The following is an 18,681-nucleotide window of genomic DNA, read 5'->3' on the forward strand; positions in this document are numbered from 1 at the left end:
ATTTCACACAAATGATATTAAAAGCCGAACCGTACAATAACCCTGGGTTTGGTGTGGGGCGGGTGGACTGCTGTGGCCTGTTGTGGGTTTGTGAACCACTGAGGGCTACGGCGGGACGAAGCCTCTCCGTCGTTGCTTAGGTCTCCGGTTCAATACACAATACACACTATACACACAACGTCGAGAAGTAAGGTGAGTTGCTTACAAAACAAACATATTTTCTTTTTTTACCAAGAGTCGATGGGCATGAAAGGGAAGCAGTGGCTGGGAAGGGAGTGAGACAGGGTTGTATCCTATCCCCGACGTTATTCAATCTGTATATTGAGCAAGCAGTAAAGGAAACAAAAAAAAATTCGGAGTAGGAATTAAAATCCATGGAGAAGAAATAAAAACTTTGAGGTTCGCCGATGACATTGTAATTCTATCAGAGACGGCAAAGGACCTGGAAGAGCAGCTGAACGGAATGGACAGAGTCTTAAAAGGAAGATATAAGATGAACATCAAGAAAAGCAAAACGAGGATAATGGACTGTAGTCGAATTAAATCGGGTGATGCTGCGGGAATTAGATTAGGAAATGACACTTAAAGTAGTAAATGAGTTTTGCTATTTGGGGAGCAAAATAACTGATGATGGTCGAAGTAGAGAGGATATAAAATGTAGACTGGCAATGGCAAGGAAAGAGTTTCTGAAGAGAAATTTGTTAACATCGAGTATAGATTTAAGTGTCAGGAAGTCGTTTCTGAAAGTATTTGTATGGAGTGTAGCCATGTATGGAAGTTAAAAGTGGACGATAAATAGTTTAGACAAAAAGACAATATAAGCTTTCGAAATGTGGTGCTACAGAAGAATGCTGAAGATTAGATGGGTAGATCACATAACTAATGAGGAGGTACTGAATAGAATTGGAGAGTAGAGAAATTTGTGGCGGATCTTGACTAGAAGAAGGGATCGGTTGGTAGGGCATATTCTGGGGCATCAAGGGATCACCAGTTTAGTATTGGAGGGCAGCGTGGAGGGTAAAAATCGTAGAGGGAGACCAAGAGATGAATACACTAAACAGATTCAGAAGGATGTAGGTTGCAGTAACTACTGGGAGATGAAGAAGCTTGCACAGGATAGAGTAGCATGGAGAGCTGCATCAAACCAGTCTCAGGACCGAAGACAACAACAACCCAACTTATCAAACCGCTTTCATACTGCGCAATAAATACTCATCGTGTGAGGGCCCCTTTACATTCGCCCCCATTGAAGAGGCCACTGACCATTTCCAGTGTTCTGGAGCTCGACCAGAGGTGTTGACGGAAGAAATTTTCAGCGCCATACTTTGGTTACTTAAGGTACTATTTCGCTGTAGCTAACCGCTACAGCGACTGGAAGTGACCGCCAGGTGTTAACTGACAACCGATTCTGCCTGTTTTCGTATGTCGTTGGTACTGCCCACCGCAGTGGCAATACCGCTCATTCGTTGTTAATATCTGTGAAACAACTCGCACGAGAGTTTACAACACGCATTCTAACTCTATTTTAGCCTTTTCTCTTAGAAAAGGGAATTATATTTACGGTAACACAATCTTGTAGGTAAGTGAAACGTGGATGATAAACAGTTCAGACAACAATTAGAAGCTTTTGAAATGTGGTGCTGCAAAATAATGCTGGAGATTAAATTTTTAGATCGAATAACTAATGAAGAGGCAATGAATTAATGAGAGAGAGAAGAGCATTACTGCACAACATGGCTAAAAGTGGTCGAGGCACAGGACATACTTTGAGGCATCAAGCAAACGTTAATTTTGTTAGCGAGGGAGGCGTGAGGAAGGTGAAGATGAGGAGTAGAGGGAGATTAATGCATGATTATAGTGAGAAGTTTCAGATGGATATAGGTTGAAACAATTACGCTGAGATGAAAACCCTTACATAGTATTGATTGGCATGGAGCGCTGCATTAAACCAGTCATGAGCTTGAATACAGCAACAACAGAATCCAACTCTAAATAGGATACTCCAGGCTCGGAAAATATATCTTCTTCCACAAATTATACTTAACGAGCACATTTTTGAACTCTTCGTGCTTGTAGTCATGCAGAACAGGATAATTATAACGTACTCCAATGGCCACTCGTCGTAGTTACCGTCAAGGCCTTTCTCGGAGATTACAACAAATTTTGCGAAACGCGCCGTTTCTAGCACGCCCAGCATTCGCAACCCGACCGCCACTTCTCCTTCAGCGGTAGATCCGCAGCAGCGCGAGAGCAGACGATGACGTCACGACCGTTGACTGCCAAGCGACAATTGGTCCATTGTTTTGCCTGACAGCAGTAGTATACTGCCAGCCGCTACGGCGGGCAGTTAGCGGCAAAATAATACCTTTAAAAATTCTAAAAGCAGAAAGAGAGAGGTTGTGGCAAACAATCGATCGCCATACTGCATCCTCCTCCTGGGTGAAATGCAACACGTCATTGCAGTGCTTTGGAGTCAAGGCGTATATGCTAATTATGGTGATCCGTCCGTAGGATAGTAACTATAGCCTAGGAGGTCTCTTCGTGCTATTCGAGAGGAATAGGCAATATATCGCCCCCGGCTTTTCATATCTTCCTTTCTCCCACTTTCTCATCAGCAGCTACGTATCATTGCACGAAGTCATTTACACTTGGCAGTTATACAACAAACACATTATGAAGGAAAAGTATAAATGGTTATGAACAAATAATAATAATAATAATAATAATAATAAAACTTCCTGATTTTAAAGGCTGAACGGGTCGGGGCCTTGTAACAGTCATCCGGCTTCAAATTTTTACTTTATTTTAACTTGCATTTTCCATGGTCGTGCATTTTCATAATCGATTTGTTTAGTTTTCCGTTTGTATTCTAATTTTCATATGAAAATCGAAGTCTGCATGGATTAAAAATTACGTTCTAAATTATATGTCGGTCAATGAAAGTAACTGCGCTTTAGAGCTCTTGCTGAATCGAAGCTCCAACCCATTAACTCCACTATAGGTACAATCTTACTTTATTTGTCGTTATTCCTTTCCCTAGTTTCTGTTCCTTCGTTTACTCCTTTCCCGTACATATGCTGTAAAATGTATTATTCCACCAGGTATCCCATCTGCTTTTATCCTTACATGTCTGTACCAGCTTGCGATTATAAACGAAATTTTCTAGAACTCTGAATTATTAATGTTTGAGAACCTTGCAAATTATATACTTTTACGAATCCTTTGCGACTCACTGAGAATAAATTGCAAGTTTGTGTTGTGCTGTTACTAATAATATTCTGTGATGTTGCTATTTGTGCAGTACAAGACCAATAATAAACACTAAAAATGAGATCACCTGAAGTCGACTAAATTCAAGTAGAAACACGAACATGCACAAAATGGAGTATTATACAGAGCAAATAATTTCCACAGAAAATTTTTTTCTGTTTGAATTAATTCCAAGAATTATATTAATAATAACGGTACTAATAATAATAATTATTAATAATAACAATTCATCCTTTGATCATTTTGTGCAATTGTACGCAGAAGTCACCTAGAGAAATGTATACGGAATCTTAGTAATGTAAGGTGGAAATCAGTTCAAAGGACTACTTTACAAAAGTAGTGCGCTTATACGGAATAATCTGAGTTTTACACGCAGTTATTAATTCTGGCGTTTCCGTGACGGCAATAAACCTTCACCAATAGTGCCTAAATTATTATTAATACAAAGGAGTATATGCTGTCCGTTTTCCAATTATTATTCTGTTTATTAACAGCCGATAAAATGTAAGAGTCGTTATTGTTTAGGAGTGCTCGTCTTCGTGATCATCAGCGCAAATCTAATAAACATAGTATTAACAATATCACTGAGGTCGCAAATAGACTGAAAGAACAGTTACTGATATTTATTTTTAGTTATAACTTATATATAAATCAAAATTGCAGCCATGGCTGGCATTACATACTTTATTGTACGTCAGTGTAATACACAATTTCATCAAAATCCCCAACAATTTATGTTAAAATCTCACTAAATAGTAAACTAAAGACGAGTGCGTCTTTCTACAACAGAAGACGTTAAACTTTCAACACGTATCTGCTCCAAATAGGAGTGACGTAACAAGCACTTCATCTTACGCATGCGCAAAGCCGGCTCTCCCTTTCTCAAAAGGCTAAATTTTTGTGACAATGTCCTCTTATGTTCCTGCCTAACAAAACCCTCGGATATAGCGACGTTTTCGGAAATGAACGGCCAAATATTTGTGACAAGCGAGGAATTACGTCATTGCTGCTCGTTTCACTCGGTTCCTCTCTAACCCTACACTCGGAAATCGTCATATTCGAAAATAAATAGTCAAATATTTATTTTATTCTTCGTTTTATAATCAGACGGGAATATAAATAACTTAGAATACTGCAGATAATGCTCATATTACGTTCGTAAAGAAGTGCCAGAATGCGCTAACAACGCCAAGGTGAAAATAAGTAATAATAAAAAAGTGTCATTGCGACACGAACCTACTTCTTTCCTCTGTGTAATCCATGACTCCTTTACGCTACGCCATACTCATACTATTTCTGTTTCCTTAAGTCATACGTATCATAATATCTCTTGAACGATTATCTCATTCACACGTCATTAACATACATTTAATGATAAGAATAACATGTTTGTGATAAATCTTCACTGAACCACTTCCTTGAAACGGCATACTGCAAGTTATAATACAAAATATCTGAATGTGCCAAAATAAATATGATGACAGCCACGCTGAGTCACTTTCGTTTGGAGCAGATCCGTGTTATAGGTTTAACGTCTTCGTCCGAAGACAGCAATAAACAATGTTAACTCCTAGCATAACTAATTATTGATCACATTAAAATCTCTCTGGTCGCTGTGTTGACAAGAAGTGATGTTTTGTGTTGTAGACTTTGCTGCAGGAGTTATTTTCTTTACAGGTGCAAAAGAGCGGCTGTGGGCCAAGATACCAACATATCCGTATGACCGTGATCGGGATCGTGGGGCATGGCCTACCCCACACCCCACAGCGCCACCAACACAGCCGCCGCCGCCCCCACCGCCCCCACCACCTCCAACACAGCCACCCACACCGCCCCCGACGCCACCCACGCGTCCAACGCGGCCTCCTTGGAGACCGCCGAAGCCGCCCAAGCACGACAAGCCGCGTCATCGCCAACCACCCCCTCCGCCGCCTACGTACCGCCCCCGGACGCGGCCACCACCCCCCACACTCCCACCGCCGCGGCCATCGCCTGCCGAGCCGCGAACGGAAAGGCCCCAAGAAGTCAAGCCAGATACATGCAACACCAACTATGATGCCATCTCTGTCATTCGCAGGGAGGTGTTCATCTTCAAGGACAAGGTACCGTACATCCACATTTTGCTTTGAGGAGGTTTTGTCTGAACTTGTGCTGATGCTGTCTGTTATCTTTTGCAAATGAGTCCCTTCCTCTTTTTGTTCTTAGTGATGTGCTATTATTTTTATAATCTGTTACTCATTATCTAAAGTTTCATTCCAGTTACAAAATTCTACATGTTGCTGTAAGATTAATTATACTGGTAATAAAAGAGGGTGGTTGTTATGTTTATCACCATTTTTGAACTTGGCTAAATAAACAGAAATACTGCCCTTTCAAATCCTGCTAATTTTTACTTTAGGGCAATAATTTTGCAGAACTTCAGGAAGAAGAAGGGAAGATTAGAGAGTGTTACCTCGTCATTACAGACAGAGCACAAGCTCAAGATGGGGAAGTAAATGGAAGGCAACATTCTTTTCCAAGGAAACAATCCCAGAATTTTCCTCATATTATTTATGTAAAATTTGGAAAACCTAAATTTGAATGGCCAGACAAGAATTTGGACCATCATTCTCCTGAATGCAAGTCCAGTCCCTTAAACACTGTGCTACCTTGTACTTGAGCATCAGAAGACTCATTAATGTGGTTGAAAGAGGAGTAAAAAGATCAAATGGGATATATAATAGCCTTATCGAAAATATGACAAAACATAAAGACTGAATAGATTTAAAATTGAGGAATGGAAGCGAGGATCAACAGGGAGGAATTTCCTGTGTACAGTAAGGTAGAATAAAAATAGTGTTACAGATCTTGACTTCATCAGTTTGTACACAGCTGGTGATGATCTAAGTTATATGTGTCTTTTGTTTTAAGTATTAGATAAAAAAGATAAAAAAGAATGAGAGTGTGCACAGGATCGATCCTTTCTGAGGTTAATGTCATACCTATGACACAGTCTGTCATTGTAACCCTTTGGGGAGATGCAAGCTGTAACACTTCAGCTTCCTAAGTAGAATTTTCTGACCCTTCCCCCTCCACAAATCAAAGGCTGTGGCAAGGTCACAGAATATACCAAACATACCAACAGGATCTGTTACATGTTCCTGGTGCACTTTTCATATTAACCCTCCATAAAAATCTCAAGTTTCGAGAATTTCCAACTTTGCCTGCTCCACTCCCCCTTCCTCTTGCCATTTGCAAATATAACTTACCTTAATGTCTTGGATTTTCATAATATTAAAACAAAATACATGACATGCTTTAATATAATAATAATAATTTGTTTAAATAAGTGGTCAGTACAGTGCATTTGCTTTGCCTCACAGCTTCCGTCTCCCAGTTGAGTTCACACTTGATAATATGGGATGTATTCTTATGCAGTGTTTTGTCATCGAATGGTTACACCAACAGGATAATTTTTCTTGTTCAGCTGCACCAGTACTTCATTTGTAAGATCTAATATGGCTTTGCCTGTGGATAAACCATTACAAATGCCAAACTGAGACAGGCTGCTCTGAAAAATGAGTCAGTATCCTATCATAGGCCTCTTCCTCATAAACATTCGAAAAGATCTGGTTTTTAATTAGAAGTGGTTTGTTAGTATACAATTTAACAGAGGGGTGCTACTTCAACTCTGACAGGAAATACACCCTCAGTCATTGATTGATTACAAAGATAGTGAAAGGGTAGTCTTATCAAGTCATCATTAGATTTTAATGTTGTAGTTTAATGGCAAATACAATGAAGCCTGTTTGCAGCATTAAGTTTAATATATTGGTAGGAATAAATTTGGACATTTATTGTTTGACATAACATGGGACACCAAAGCAAATATAATAATAAAGGTTTCTCATTTTCAGTATTTCTGGAGAATTGGTGACAGAGGACTTGAGGAAGGCTATCCAGCAGAAATTCAGAGATTTTGGTACAGCCTGCCAAGGAACTTCACCCATGTGGATGCTGTATATGAGAGGCTTGACAAGAAAATTGTTTTCTTCATTGGTAATCAACTATACTTTAACAGCTTGTGCTAATATGTTTCAAATCTAAAAGAAGGAGCTACAATATAAACAGTTCAGAATTTTCGCAAGGAAAACATGCTTACTATTTATATCCTCATAAATGTTTTCCTTCATTTTTATTGGTTTTCCTTTGAAACTGCTGCCAGTTATCTCTTTGTTTCAAAATTGAATTTCCCTTATTTATTTTTTTATTATTTCTGTTGGCTTAATCTGTCACTTGGATGGCAACATCATTGATCTATGTTAAGTGTTTTACAGTTTATAAACAAATCTCTTAAGATATACAGAAACTGAATTCTCATTGCAGAGTTTTTTTTTTTCCTTGTTCTTCAACAGTAAAGCAGATAAACTACTGTACAAGCATTATTGCCAAGCAGTTGTAATGCCCAGTGATTAAACTAGTGTATTGATCAGTGTTATACTGAAGTGCACAGCAAGTAAAATATAAATATCCTTGCAGTCTAGCACTGACAATCTGTTTAAGGTCTGATGACATCCCAGCCACACTTTTCTGTTCATTTATCTTGAACACAGCAATTACCTCTGTTCAACTGCTCATGAAGGATATGAAGAGTCAGCTGTTCCAGCAAAATATGTTTTTGTATAGACATGAGTCAAGAGCATTTTACTGATTTATTTATTTATTTATTTATTTTTTTGCAGGAAGGCAGTACTTTGTATATGATGCAAACACACTAATGCATGGCTACCCAAGGCCTTTAACAGATCTTGGTCTGCCAGAAACTTTGGACAGGGTGGATGCTGCAATGGTTTGGGGACACAATAAGAAAACTTACTTTTACAGTGGCACCATGTATTGGAGATTTGATGAAGATGTTGGCAAGGTGGAACTTGACTACCCAAGGGACATGTCAATGTGGCGTGGTGTTGGCTACAATGTGGATGCTGTTTTCCAGTGGAAAGATGGTGAGAGACTATTGTTCATGACACACACTGATATTTGCAATTTTCTTCCTTGTACCCTTAGATACATGTGATGTGACAAACTGATTAGATGAAAATCCTCTATTCATCAGATGCGAGAGCTGTGGTATGTGTATCTGAATTAGTAATTTATGTCTTCAACTTCAGGAAATAGGTTAGAAAGGAACAAGCAAGAGATTGTCCAAATTCAGCATGGACAGAAAAAACAAAAATGGTTCACATATTTCACAGCAGCCATAGTGGGTGTTCTTGACAAAATCAAGACCAAGAAAATAATGGGAAACTTAATAATAAAATCGAACTGTCTTTTCAGCCATGTTTTTACGTTGCCACTGTACATTTCAAAACATAACCTCATTATCAAATTTTCATTGTGATGTCAACAATCCAAAAATGTGTACCTGTGAATGTGGCTGCTTATGGAAGTTACTTTGTTGTGTCTTATGCAACAAAAATGAGGAACAGTCACAGATACATGTTTCTGGTATGTTGACACATCAAGGTCCTGTGATAAGAATTGAAGGCCAGATGATGAATCTGTGCTTCAAAATGTACATTGCTGAAGTAAAAATATGAATGAAAAAATTAGAGACATTTTATTATTAAGTTTTTCAAATACAACTGAAAGCCCAGAAAATAACCATGTATAATTCTTTCTATAGTTTTGAAAGGTTTTTCTTTGGTGCAAAGCCTGCAATTGCTAAAAAATAACTTTCACGTGGACAGGGTTTAGCCTGTCACATATTTAAGGGTTTCTTGATAGGCAGAAAGCAGCAGGTGGAGACTGACTAAAAAAAACCAAGACCTTCAAGTAGTGCCCAACAGTATTAGTGCTTGTCAGATGGTATTGGTTGCAGTCTCAGACTCTTTTAGATGGTATAGTTATCTATGAGCAAGCTTTATGAGACTAGACTTGACAAAAGAAATTGCTTATAAAGCACTTTCACTGTCTACATTGAATGTATACAGTGAGCGACAGGGGCATGGATCATATGTCGAAGACAGCAGCATGAATAGTCATGAGAGTGTAACTGAAGTGCTGCAAAATGTTAATTGCCACACACAGAAAGTAAGATGCACAACATGCCACAAAAATCTAATAGATAATTTCACGAATTGATTTTTAGTGTAAACTTTCAGCCTTTTATACGCAAATTGTATAAGGGCCACAAAATAAAATCACAAAAATGCAAAAGAGGTATATAAGCATACATTTATTCCATGCTCCAGCTGTGAATGGAATGAAGAAAAATTTTAGTAATGATGCAATCACAAAAAATGTTACATGAGTTAAAAAGCAAAAGAAAAGAAAATCTCAAATGGAATGTGACAGTTTTTAGAAGTAGTTGAGAGTTTCCAGTATACAGTAATGTGAAAGCAACAGAATATGATGAATTAAAGAAAACTGACTGATGTCTTTGAGAGAATGTTGGAACTTAGAATTAAAATTTAAGAGTGAAAGTTGAGAACAGAAGAGTATGAAGACAAAAAGCCCTTATATTGGGTTGACAGAAAATTAAGATGGCAGAAGTCACAATAATTAACAATAGATAGGAAATTATTCAGGCATTCAAAGCTTTCTTAAAACATTTGAACAGTGAAGCAGAAAAGCAGTCAATAAGGAAACGGACACAGCAGAAGAAATGCCAGATGATGTCAACATTCAAGATATTAAGGAAAGTAATTGTTATAACAGTAGGTGAAGTAATACAAAAGTAATAGCTTTACTAGAAAGAAGAAGGGCAATATAAAGAAACCATAAACTTACCAGCCTCATTTCTGTAGATTATAAGATATTCACCAAAATTAGCACCACTCACACCGAAACAACATTGGATTTTAATCACATGACTCCAGAAGTGGACATAGCAAAATGGACCATTTGCAAGTTGTGAATGGAATTGTACATGTTGGGATGTTGTTTGACAATACAGGCACAACATGTAATTAAGAACAACTTTATTTGTAACTTACTGCACAGAGAATAACACAGAACTACTAACAGTTGACTTGGAAAACTTGCACACAGTGACATCTATAGACACCAAAGATATTACATGACAGTAAATTCTGAATCTCAACATTTCCCCGAAATTTTTACAGACACTTATAAATTAAGAATTGAGCCTTAAGTTCATGGTTCTAGGATTGAAGTCCAAGTCATTCAACACATTTCTCATGCTTTGGTACAAGAAGAGCCTTTGTTAGTATGTCTGCCATCACATATTCTGTTGGCTGATGTTCCAGTTTCAGTGGATACTCTTCTCAAGCCTGGCATATGAAGAGATACTTTATACAAATGGGTTTAATCTTTGATTGATAAACTGGGTTAAGTTCTAACTTTCCAGCTGACTGATTGTCAGTGAACAGGTTAATGTATTACAGTTTCACTAAACATTGCTCCTTTGGGAATGTTGACAGCTGAATCACTTCTTTTGCTGCTTCAATGAGGCTCAAATTCTCAGCTGTAATTAACAAAAGAGCAATGGCTCTCTGTTTGTGTGAATACCATGAGACTGCTTATCTGGATGAAGTGAAGCTGCACCTGTATATTTCTTATCAGCATTAGATTTTCATTAGTCAACATAAGTGAAACTGAAGATTCCTTTCTTATTGTTGATGTACGGCAGTTTCTTGTCTATGGTTCCTGTGAGGTATTGAAGAATTCTCTTAGCCACTTACCAGTGCATAAAAGTATGGCTGTTATTGTACTGTTTAGCTTATTGACCACATAGCATATATTGGATAAAGTACCAGTGACGATCATTCTCCAATCGGTACCATCTTCTGTATTTGTAACTGTTGTGTAGAACTTGCTCCCAGTTGCCAATGGAGTCCTACTTGACTTGCTGTCATTCACTATGAGTAAGTTTAAAACTTCTTTAATACAGCCTCTTTGTCACAGGTGTGATTTTGTCATCTGATTTATTTGCCTCGATCACCAGATAGTACTTTATGGCACCAAAATTGTTGATGTCATATCTGGCTGATAACTTATTTTATTACGTCATCTATGTAAAGGGGTAGGAAGACTGGACGTTTCCCTACACTATCTACAAATACACATGGATCTAAATTTGTGGGTTGGAATCCAATTGATGTTAGGGTTGCATTCAACTTAGCATACCACTGTCTACCAGCTTGCCACAGCCCATAAATAGCTTTTCTAAGTTTACACACCTTATCAATGGATTTCAATGTTTGGAGCATTCCACTTTCCTTCTTGACTGTATGTTTTTCTCCACATCGTTCATATTTTGTAAGAATTCAACAAGTGAGACCAGCTGATCCATCAATACTTTTGTCTCAATTTCACCGTTGGGAAATGCAGTGGTGATATCCAGTTGTGTGACACCAAGTCAAATTTCACTGACAAGTCCATGAATAGTCTAAGTGATTAGATTCTTGCAATTGGAGATAATGTTTCCACAAAGTCAAGTTGAGGCCATTAGATGAATCCTCATGCAGCTAGTCTTGTTTTTTGTCTCTTAGCAAAAATCCATCATTTCTGTATCTGTGCCTCAGAATGAACCCATACAGTCTACCCTTTAATTTGTTAGCCTGCCTACAATGTCCCATGTGTCATTTTTCACCAGTAACCTTATTTCATCATATATTTCCCCAAACCACATTGGAACAGATAATTTATCATTGACATTGATCTCTTGCATTCAAAATAAAGTTAGCATCGTGAAGTCAAACATCTGATGAGGCTACACCTGGCACAAACTGTTGAGTTCATGTGATGCTTGAAGAATTATTGTCTTTATCAGATGAGAGGTCAACAATAGGATTGAATTCTTGGCCTGTATTAACTGGATGCTCCTCTTCTTCAAAACCATAGCATGATTCATAGTCTGACAATGGCTCTCATTCAATGCTTGTTTTACCATTGAAATTTTCTCTCATGAAATTCATGTTTCCTCTTTGTTGATGATCTGGTTCATTTTCATGTAAATCTAAATAAGTTTATCCACAACCTGCGTCACTGAAATGAGGCTGGATTTGAGTTCTGGCATGTACAAAATGTTTTTAAGCATTATGGAGGTGGTGCCACTGACTGCAGTTGTGATGCATATCTCACCTTTAGCTGTTACTTGTGTAGCACTGTCATCTGCTAGCATTAAATCCTCTTCCATTTCTATCACATTTGCGATCACTTTTGGACTGTTGCACATGTGTGCAGTACAAACACTTTATATGCACCAAAAAATGTTGGAATCATAAAACTTCGGAACACGTTGAGTCATCTCTATGGATGAACCTGCTCTGAAGTTTAGTGACTCCAAACAGCAATGAGATTCTTGACAGAATTGACTTAGTTTCTTCTTGAAAAAGGACTCATATTCTTTGTGTTCTTTCTTGTTAAGAAGCTGCATTTGCACTCTGATTTTGTTCCTTTTGTGTTTTCATTTTGATTTTCGTTCTGATTCATCACTGTCACTCAACAGCACTTTTTGCCTTGTTTGTGAAACATCTATCATATTTAATGAACATTGCTGCATTCATACTTTCACTGTCTTTGCGACTCTTTGCATTCTGTTCATCCAAGATTTTTACATTTAGCATTTCAACATCTGGTAGGCTGTCATGAGATTCAACAGGACATCTAAAATTGTTGTAGCTATCTGGAAGACTATAGAGCAGCATTAATGCTGTGCAAGGGTTTTAAAAACCTTGATTTTCAAAGAAACTCTGGAAAGATAATGCTCATGCATATTGTAAATGCTACTGGCATCACAAACCACAGATAACTGACATTACAAGTTATTGATTGTAAAATTAATAATCAGTGAGTGAGGTAGCCTAAACTTGTCTCTCTGTTTTTTGAAAAGGGAAAGAACAGGATTCCCCACAGGATTTAAACAAAAACCTCTATCTTTATTTATAAGGTTACTTGCTAACTGAATTTAAATAGCCTTCTTAAAAATACTCTGCCAAAGCTGGAAGAGCATGCCAGAATCTCCTTGTTGTTATATTCCATAGGATGACCTGTGCCAAGACAATGTTCTGCAGGGATGGTTTTTGTTTAAGTTCTGCAAGGAATTATGCTCTCTGACTTCTCAAAAAGACAGAGGGACAGATTTTATCCTACCTCACCTACTGATTATTAATTTCACTATCGATAACTTCTGACATGAGTCATATTTGGTTTGTGATGGTGCTAATATTTACAGTGTGCTTGAGTGTTATCTTTCTGGAGTTTCTTTGAAAACCCACGTTTTAAATTTCCTTTCACAGCACTTATTTGCAGCAGTTCTGCTTTGAAAACAGCAGGTTAACTCCTGTCAAAATGGCAGTCGGTGTCGACATCACCTGGTTGCATTATGTAAGTTATTTGAACATTGTATGAGCTGGGAGAAATTAATGTCTCACACCATTTATGTTGACATCCATTGATTGCAATTATTCCACAGCATCTAAGAATTCAGTAAGATGTTCTGTCACTCATCACTACATTGCATTTTCTGAAGCAGAATGTATTTGAGCGACATTACTGTGCAAGCAGACTCTTTGGATGCATGTATTGATTAGAGTTTAGGCCATACCTGACACGATACAGTGCAGTTCTTTACTTGCTTCAGCTTGGTGGTGTGGTGGATAAAATAGTCTACTTTTGCTTTTCTGTCTGTTGCTAACCATGCTTTGTATTTAGCTTCTGCAGCAGCAAGCAGTTTGCATTCACTAGATGCTGCATGTTGCAGTATGTCTCTAGTTGTGTGTCCCCGAGTGCCAGTTTTGATGAGCAGTGCTTGGACTTGTATTCTCCATTTGTCAGAATCATTGTGTGGAAGTGTTTCTAGTCAAACTCCATGCAAAGCAGTTATATATAGCGTTATTTTGTGTTAACGAACTTGTATTCCCATGGTTTTCAGGCTAGGAATTTACATTTTTGTTTAATTGAAAAATATTGTTTTTGCTCGCCGTAACCTGTTGTGATGTAATTTAATTATACAAGCATGGCACATAATTACAAAACAACTTTATTCATAACTCACTGCATGGAGAATAAAATAACACTACTAATAATTGACTTGAAAAACATGCACATAATGATGTCTGCACATGCCAGACATGGCAGTAAAATTTGAATCTCAACATGATAGAGTGATGAACATGAATTGCTAGTTGTTGGGCAATTCATACATTTTCGGGAAGGTTTAGATTTACTGTTAGTTTTAATGAAATCTGTTCTGAGAGTCTTTGAGCATAAAGCACTGATACACCCTATTTTAGTATACTGAATAATATACACATAATTGCTTTACACCTTATTAGGAGTTGAGAAATTCACTACCATAACTGTAAGAGCAGCCAGGCCAGGACACTCCATATCACAAAAACTGTCCTCAGTACTTTCAGAGGAAATATATAAGCGTGGTAAATGAAGACATAATATGAGTCAATAGAACACCCATGACCCATTTTCATTTTGATGGCCACAATGTTCTGTTTCCCTCTAATACAAAAAACTTCAACAATGAGTAGAGAACCTTTATGGAGCAACATGGAAAGTGGGCTTGAAATTAAATTACAACAAAATTAAAAGGTGTAGCCAACATAGGAAAAAGAAATTAGTTGATGAGTCCCTTTCATCCTGGGTTCTGAGTGACCTGCCCTTTTTAACCTTCCCCAACCTATTTCTCTCTCAACCCTTAGTAAGACATTCTTAGTTATGAAGCTGGGGGTAGTGTATGTACTTCTGTGCATGTTTATCGACATTATTGATATTTCATCTACTGAAGGTATCATTATTTAAATTAAACTACAGTTATAAGATAAGCGCTTCTTGTAAAATGACCCACTATGTTCTATCTGTTTTATTTGGCAGGAAAGACATACTTCTTTAAAGGAAAAGGTTTCTGGAAGTTCAACGACCAATATATGCGTGTGGAGAGTGAGAAGCCAATGCAGTCATCAGTATTCTGGATGGGCTGCCCACCAGGCATTGAGGGTGAAGTTACAGCCTCAGATGGAGAGACAAATGAAATAGATGAGACGAACCATCATGCAGAAGCAGAAGTTGGTTCTGAAGCAACAAGCTTTTTTAATGGCTCTATTACAGTTCTTTTAACAATAGCCCTACTATGTTTTCAAGTATTGTGAGACTCATCTTGTCAGGGTAAACTTTTCTATGTGCAAAATAGCCTCACTCCTACACTTCAGGTAACAGTGATGTCTCCAAAAGTATAAATTTAAAACTTTGTAAGGACATGCAGTGATTTGTTTTTCATTTTGGGAAACTTCAGAACCACTTTTTTTTTTTTTAAGTAGAGTATCCACATCACAATTAATTACTCTGAATTGTAATTATTGTAATTTGTAACACCCATAAACTGCCAATATCAAATGAGTGCATGGAGTGAGTTAATTTAGAAGTACTATCCTTGCTGTCATGTTTGTGGTTCATTTTGGAATTCAAAATCTTGTGTGTGGGAGAGAACTGCTGACATATTGAATAAAGAAATGACAGCATTATTTTACAAATATGAAAGATCTCTGACATTTCACATTCTGCGAAATGTATTCACCCATTTGCTGATGTCTACATTAGATGTCAAATGGGAGCATGTAAAAATTGTACTAAAATTTTTTAGTGGAGGTAAGCAGCATCCATTTATATTTTCATGTTGCAAGATTGTAAATAAAATTGTACTTTAAAGATGTACATTTTGGGTGCTAAGGCTGGCTTTACACCTTACTATGTGTGTTTTCTTGGAATTTCAGTGTAATACAGTTGTGTTTTATTTTTATTATGCCATCTGTTTCAAACAAAAGTGACTGATTGAATTATGGACCATAGCTTGTTCCAGAAGTTGTGAAAGAAAATACTACAAACAGATATAACACACTTTCATTTACAAAACATTCCCTATCCACAAACATGTCCAACTACTTTTGTATATATCTGTAGTTGGTTAAAAATTTACACTGATAATTGTAATGGGGTTGGTGGAGCAGTCTACCAACAGCATTTATTTTCCTCCCACAGTATTTTCATATTGTGTGTGCCTGGGAACTCTATGCAGTGAAAACATTAGTAAATATGTCTGCATATCATAATTCTCAGAAGTAACTAAATTAAATTTCACTATGAGTAATGACCTCTTGATTGCTATATCTCATGTATACATCAATTTATTACCCTGAAAACCAAGACACTTATCATAAATGATTCACTGCCATTTTTGTCTATGTGTATGAATGAGACAGTAGCATTCTTATTTATTAATAAGTTCTTAAGTTAGATTACAAGTTTTAACTGAGCTAGATGGCAATTCTCACTGCATAGAATGAAAACAGTTGCTCAACCAGTTATTAGTGCTCCACTCAAATTAGCCACTGAAAGTCATTGTTGAAAATTCTTGATGTTCAGAGAATAAATATTTTTTGTTCAAAGTGAGATTCAATCTGTACTATAATAATGTAAAATAAATAAGATACCCTCTCATATTGTCAATAAATTAGTTATAGTTCTAGATTTAGCTATATGATCATGAGTGATTATACATTTCCTGTCAATTACAAAATAGGTTACTTACTGGTTTCAACAATGTCTCAGAATCCAGTGTCCTATTCAGCGTAAGTAAAACTTTTTGCTGAGCAAGAAGAATACCAGGCCCTTTTTTCTCACTTTTATTTATTTATTTATTTACTTTTTTTTGGGGGGGGGTGGGGGGGGGTCCATATTCATTAATGCAGGAACACACTGAATAGACCCTTTTCACAAAGTTGTTTTTGGTGTATCTGTTTCATTGGAGAACATTACTTTTGTGTGCTATTTCATAGTTTAAGAGTATAACCACAGTTCATTTGTATGAAGCAACAAGTAATGTATTTTTGATCAGGAAAAGTATTTTTCAAAATGTGGTGCAATTTATGCCTTTGACCATCTAGTATTTTGCTAAACTTAATTTCTTTGTCTAAACCTATAGACCAGATGTGTAAAACAGGCCTTTGTTTATAGTCACTCATTTTACTGGAAACTGTTTTTTACATGCAAGCACAGTGAAGACTGTTTTAACTTTCCCTCATACGGACACTGATTTCAGTGAAAAATATTTGAAAAGAGCACTCATAACTGTAACAGTATTTAAAAATTGGAAAGAAACTGAAATAATCGTAGGAGAAATTTGTATATGCATTTTATTCTTGAGACAGAATCATTTGTGCCTTAAGCTTTTACACAATTTGCTGTTTTTCCAGCCTATTTTTTATGTAAGAAACAGAAAAAAGTAAGAGCAGATATTCAATGCTTTTGATCACTTACAGAAAGACTGAGATGTATATTTATTTATTGCTAAACTCTTTACAATTTTAAAATTTTTAATAAATGTTATTTTGTGAATGAACTGTTAAGAGTATTACTTGTAAAATGTTTTAACCACAAAAGTTATTTAACAAGCTTATTTGAATTAAGTGGTTCAAAATGTTGGCACTATATTATGGATGAAATTGTTAAACTGGACAGCACGTTAAGACCATTATTGAATTTATAAACTTCTGAAGTCAAGTAGAATGCCTTTATGTGTAATAGAAATGAAGACAGAGATGATAATGTATAAAATTTACAGGCATTCTCTTCATGCTTATATTTTACAATGGAATACTAAAAGAAGGAAGTTAATTTCCTCTTAAGGAGAGGGAAATGAGTTTCTGAAGACAGTTTTATTTGGTTCATGCTTTTTCAGAATCACCTACCAGTTTGTGCTTATATTTCTAGTGACTGTATTCCATTTGGATTTATAGGAATTAGAACTACTTGGCTGTACAAAACGTTCTGTGTAAATCTGAAATCAGTGCCATAAAAAAATTTGACTTTGCATGTGGGTAAATGAAACATATTAACTAAATATGTGCCATTTTTGTCTCATGAAAAACTGTTTGTTTCCAGTTTCAATAATATACATGATCATTTTTACACAAGAGAAGTAATTATATTGGCTGTGTGTAAATGGAAAGATTGTAACTATTTAGTTTGTAATTACTGTGATATTTATTATTTTATGGAAGTGTAAAAACTGTATGTAAAGATGTGCATATTTCAGAACCTGAATAAACTGAAACCTGTTATGAATTACTTATTTTACTTGAATAATAGAAATTTCATGATGTAAAAGAATTGAATGCAGTTTTCCCAAGTATCCTTGCAGCATATGCTGATTGAGTCAGTCAGGTTAGAGACGTTGCTGCAAGAGGGTGCAGTGATGTGACTAAATTTTGGTCTCTGTATATTCCCACTTCCAAGAGTTGTAATGCCTAGCTAAACAGCTGAAATATTTCTATACTCAGTTTCAGTATTTCTGTGTTACAGAATGAACTGGAAGAAAAGATGCCAGGTAACCTGCATGTACAGTAACAGATATTGGTTATCTTATTCCAGTAAAACTGAGGGTAAAGAAATTTG

The 18,681-nt window shown here is 36.7% G+C and overlaps 1 protein-coding gene across 1 annotated transcript in view; it reads left to right on the forward strand.

The window, feature by feature from the left end:
• The window catches only part of LOC126190587 (matrix metalloproteinase-2-like), a 903,752-nt gene extending 886,806 nt beyond the window's left edge, over positions 1–16,946 (forward strand). The window contains exons 7-10 of the mRNA XM_049931032.1: positions 4,948–5,372; positions 7,167–7,308; positions 7,992–8,255; positions 15,106–16,946. Of these exons, the coding sequence (XP_049786989.1) occupies positions 4,948–5,372; positions 7,167–7,308; positions 7,992–8,255; positions 15,106–15,380 (1,106 nt within the window). The 3' untranslated portion in view covers positions 15,381–16,946. The remainder of the gene's footprint in view (positions 1–4,947; positions 5,373–7,166; positions 7,309–7,991; positions 8,256–15,105) is intronic.
• Positions 16,947–18,681: the final 1,735 nt, after the last annotated feature.

The sequence above is a fragment of the Schistocerca cancellata genome, chromosome 1, assembly GCF_023864275.1.
Source record: "Schistocerca cancellata isolate TAMUIC-IGC-003103 chromosome 1, iqSchCanc2.1, whole genome shotgun sequence".
NCBI classification, from domain to species: domain Eukaryota; kingdom Metazoa; phylum Arthropoda; class Insecta; order Orthoptera; family Acrididae; genus Schistocerca; species Schistocerca cancellata.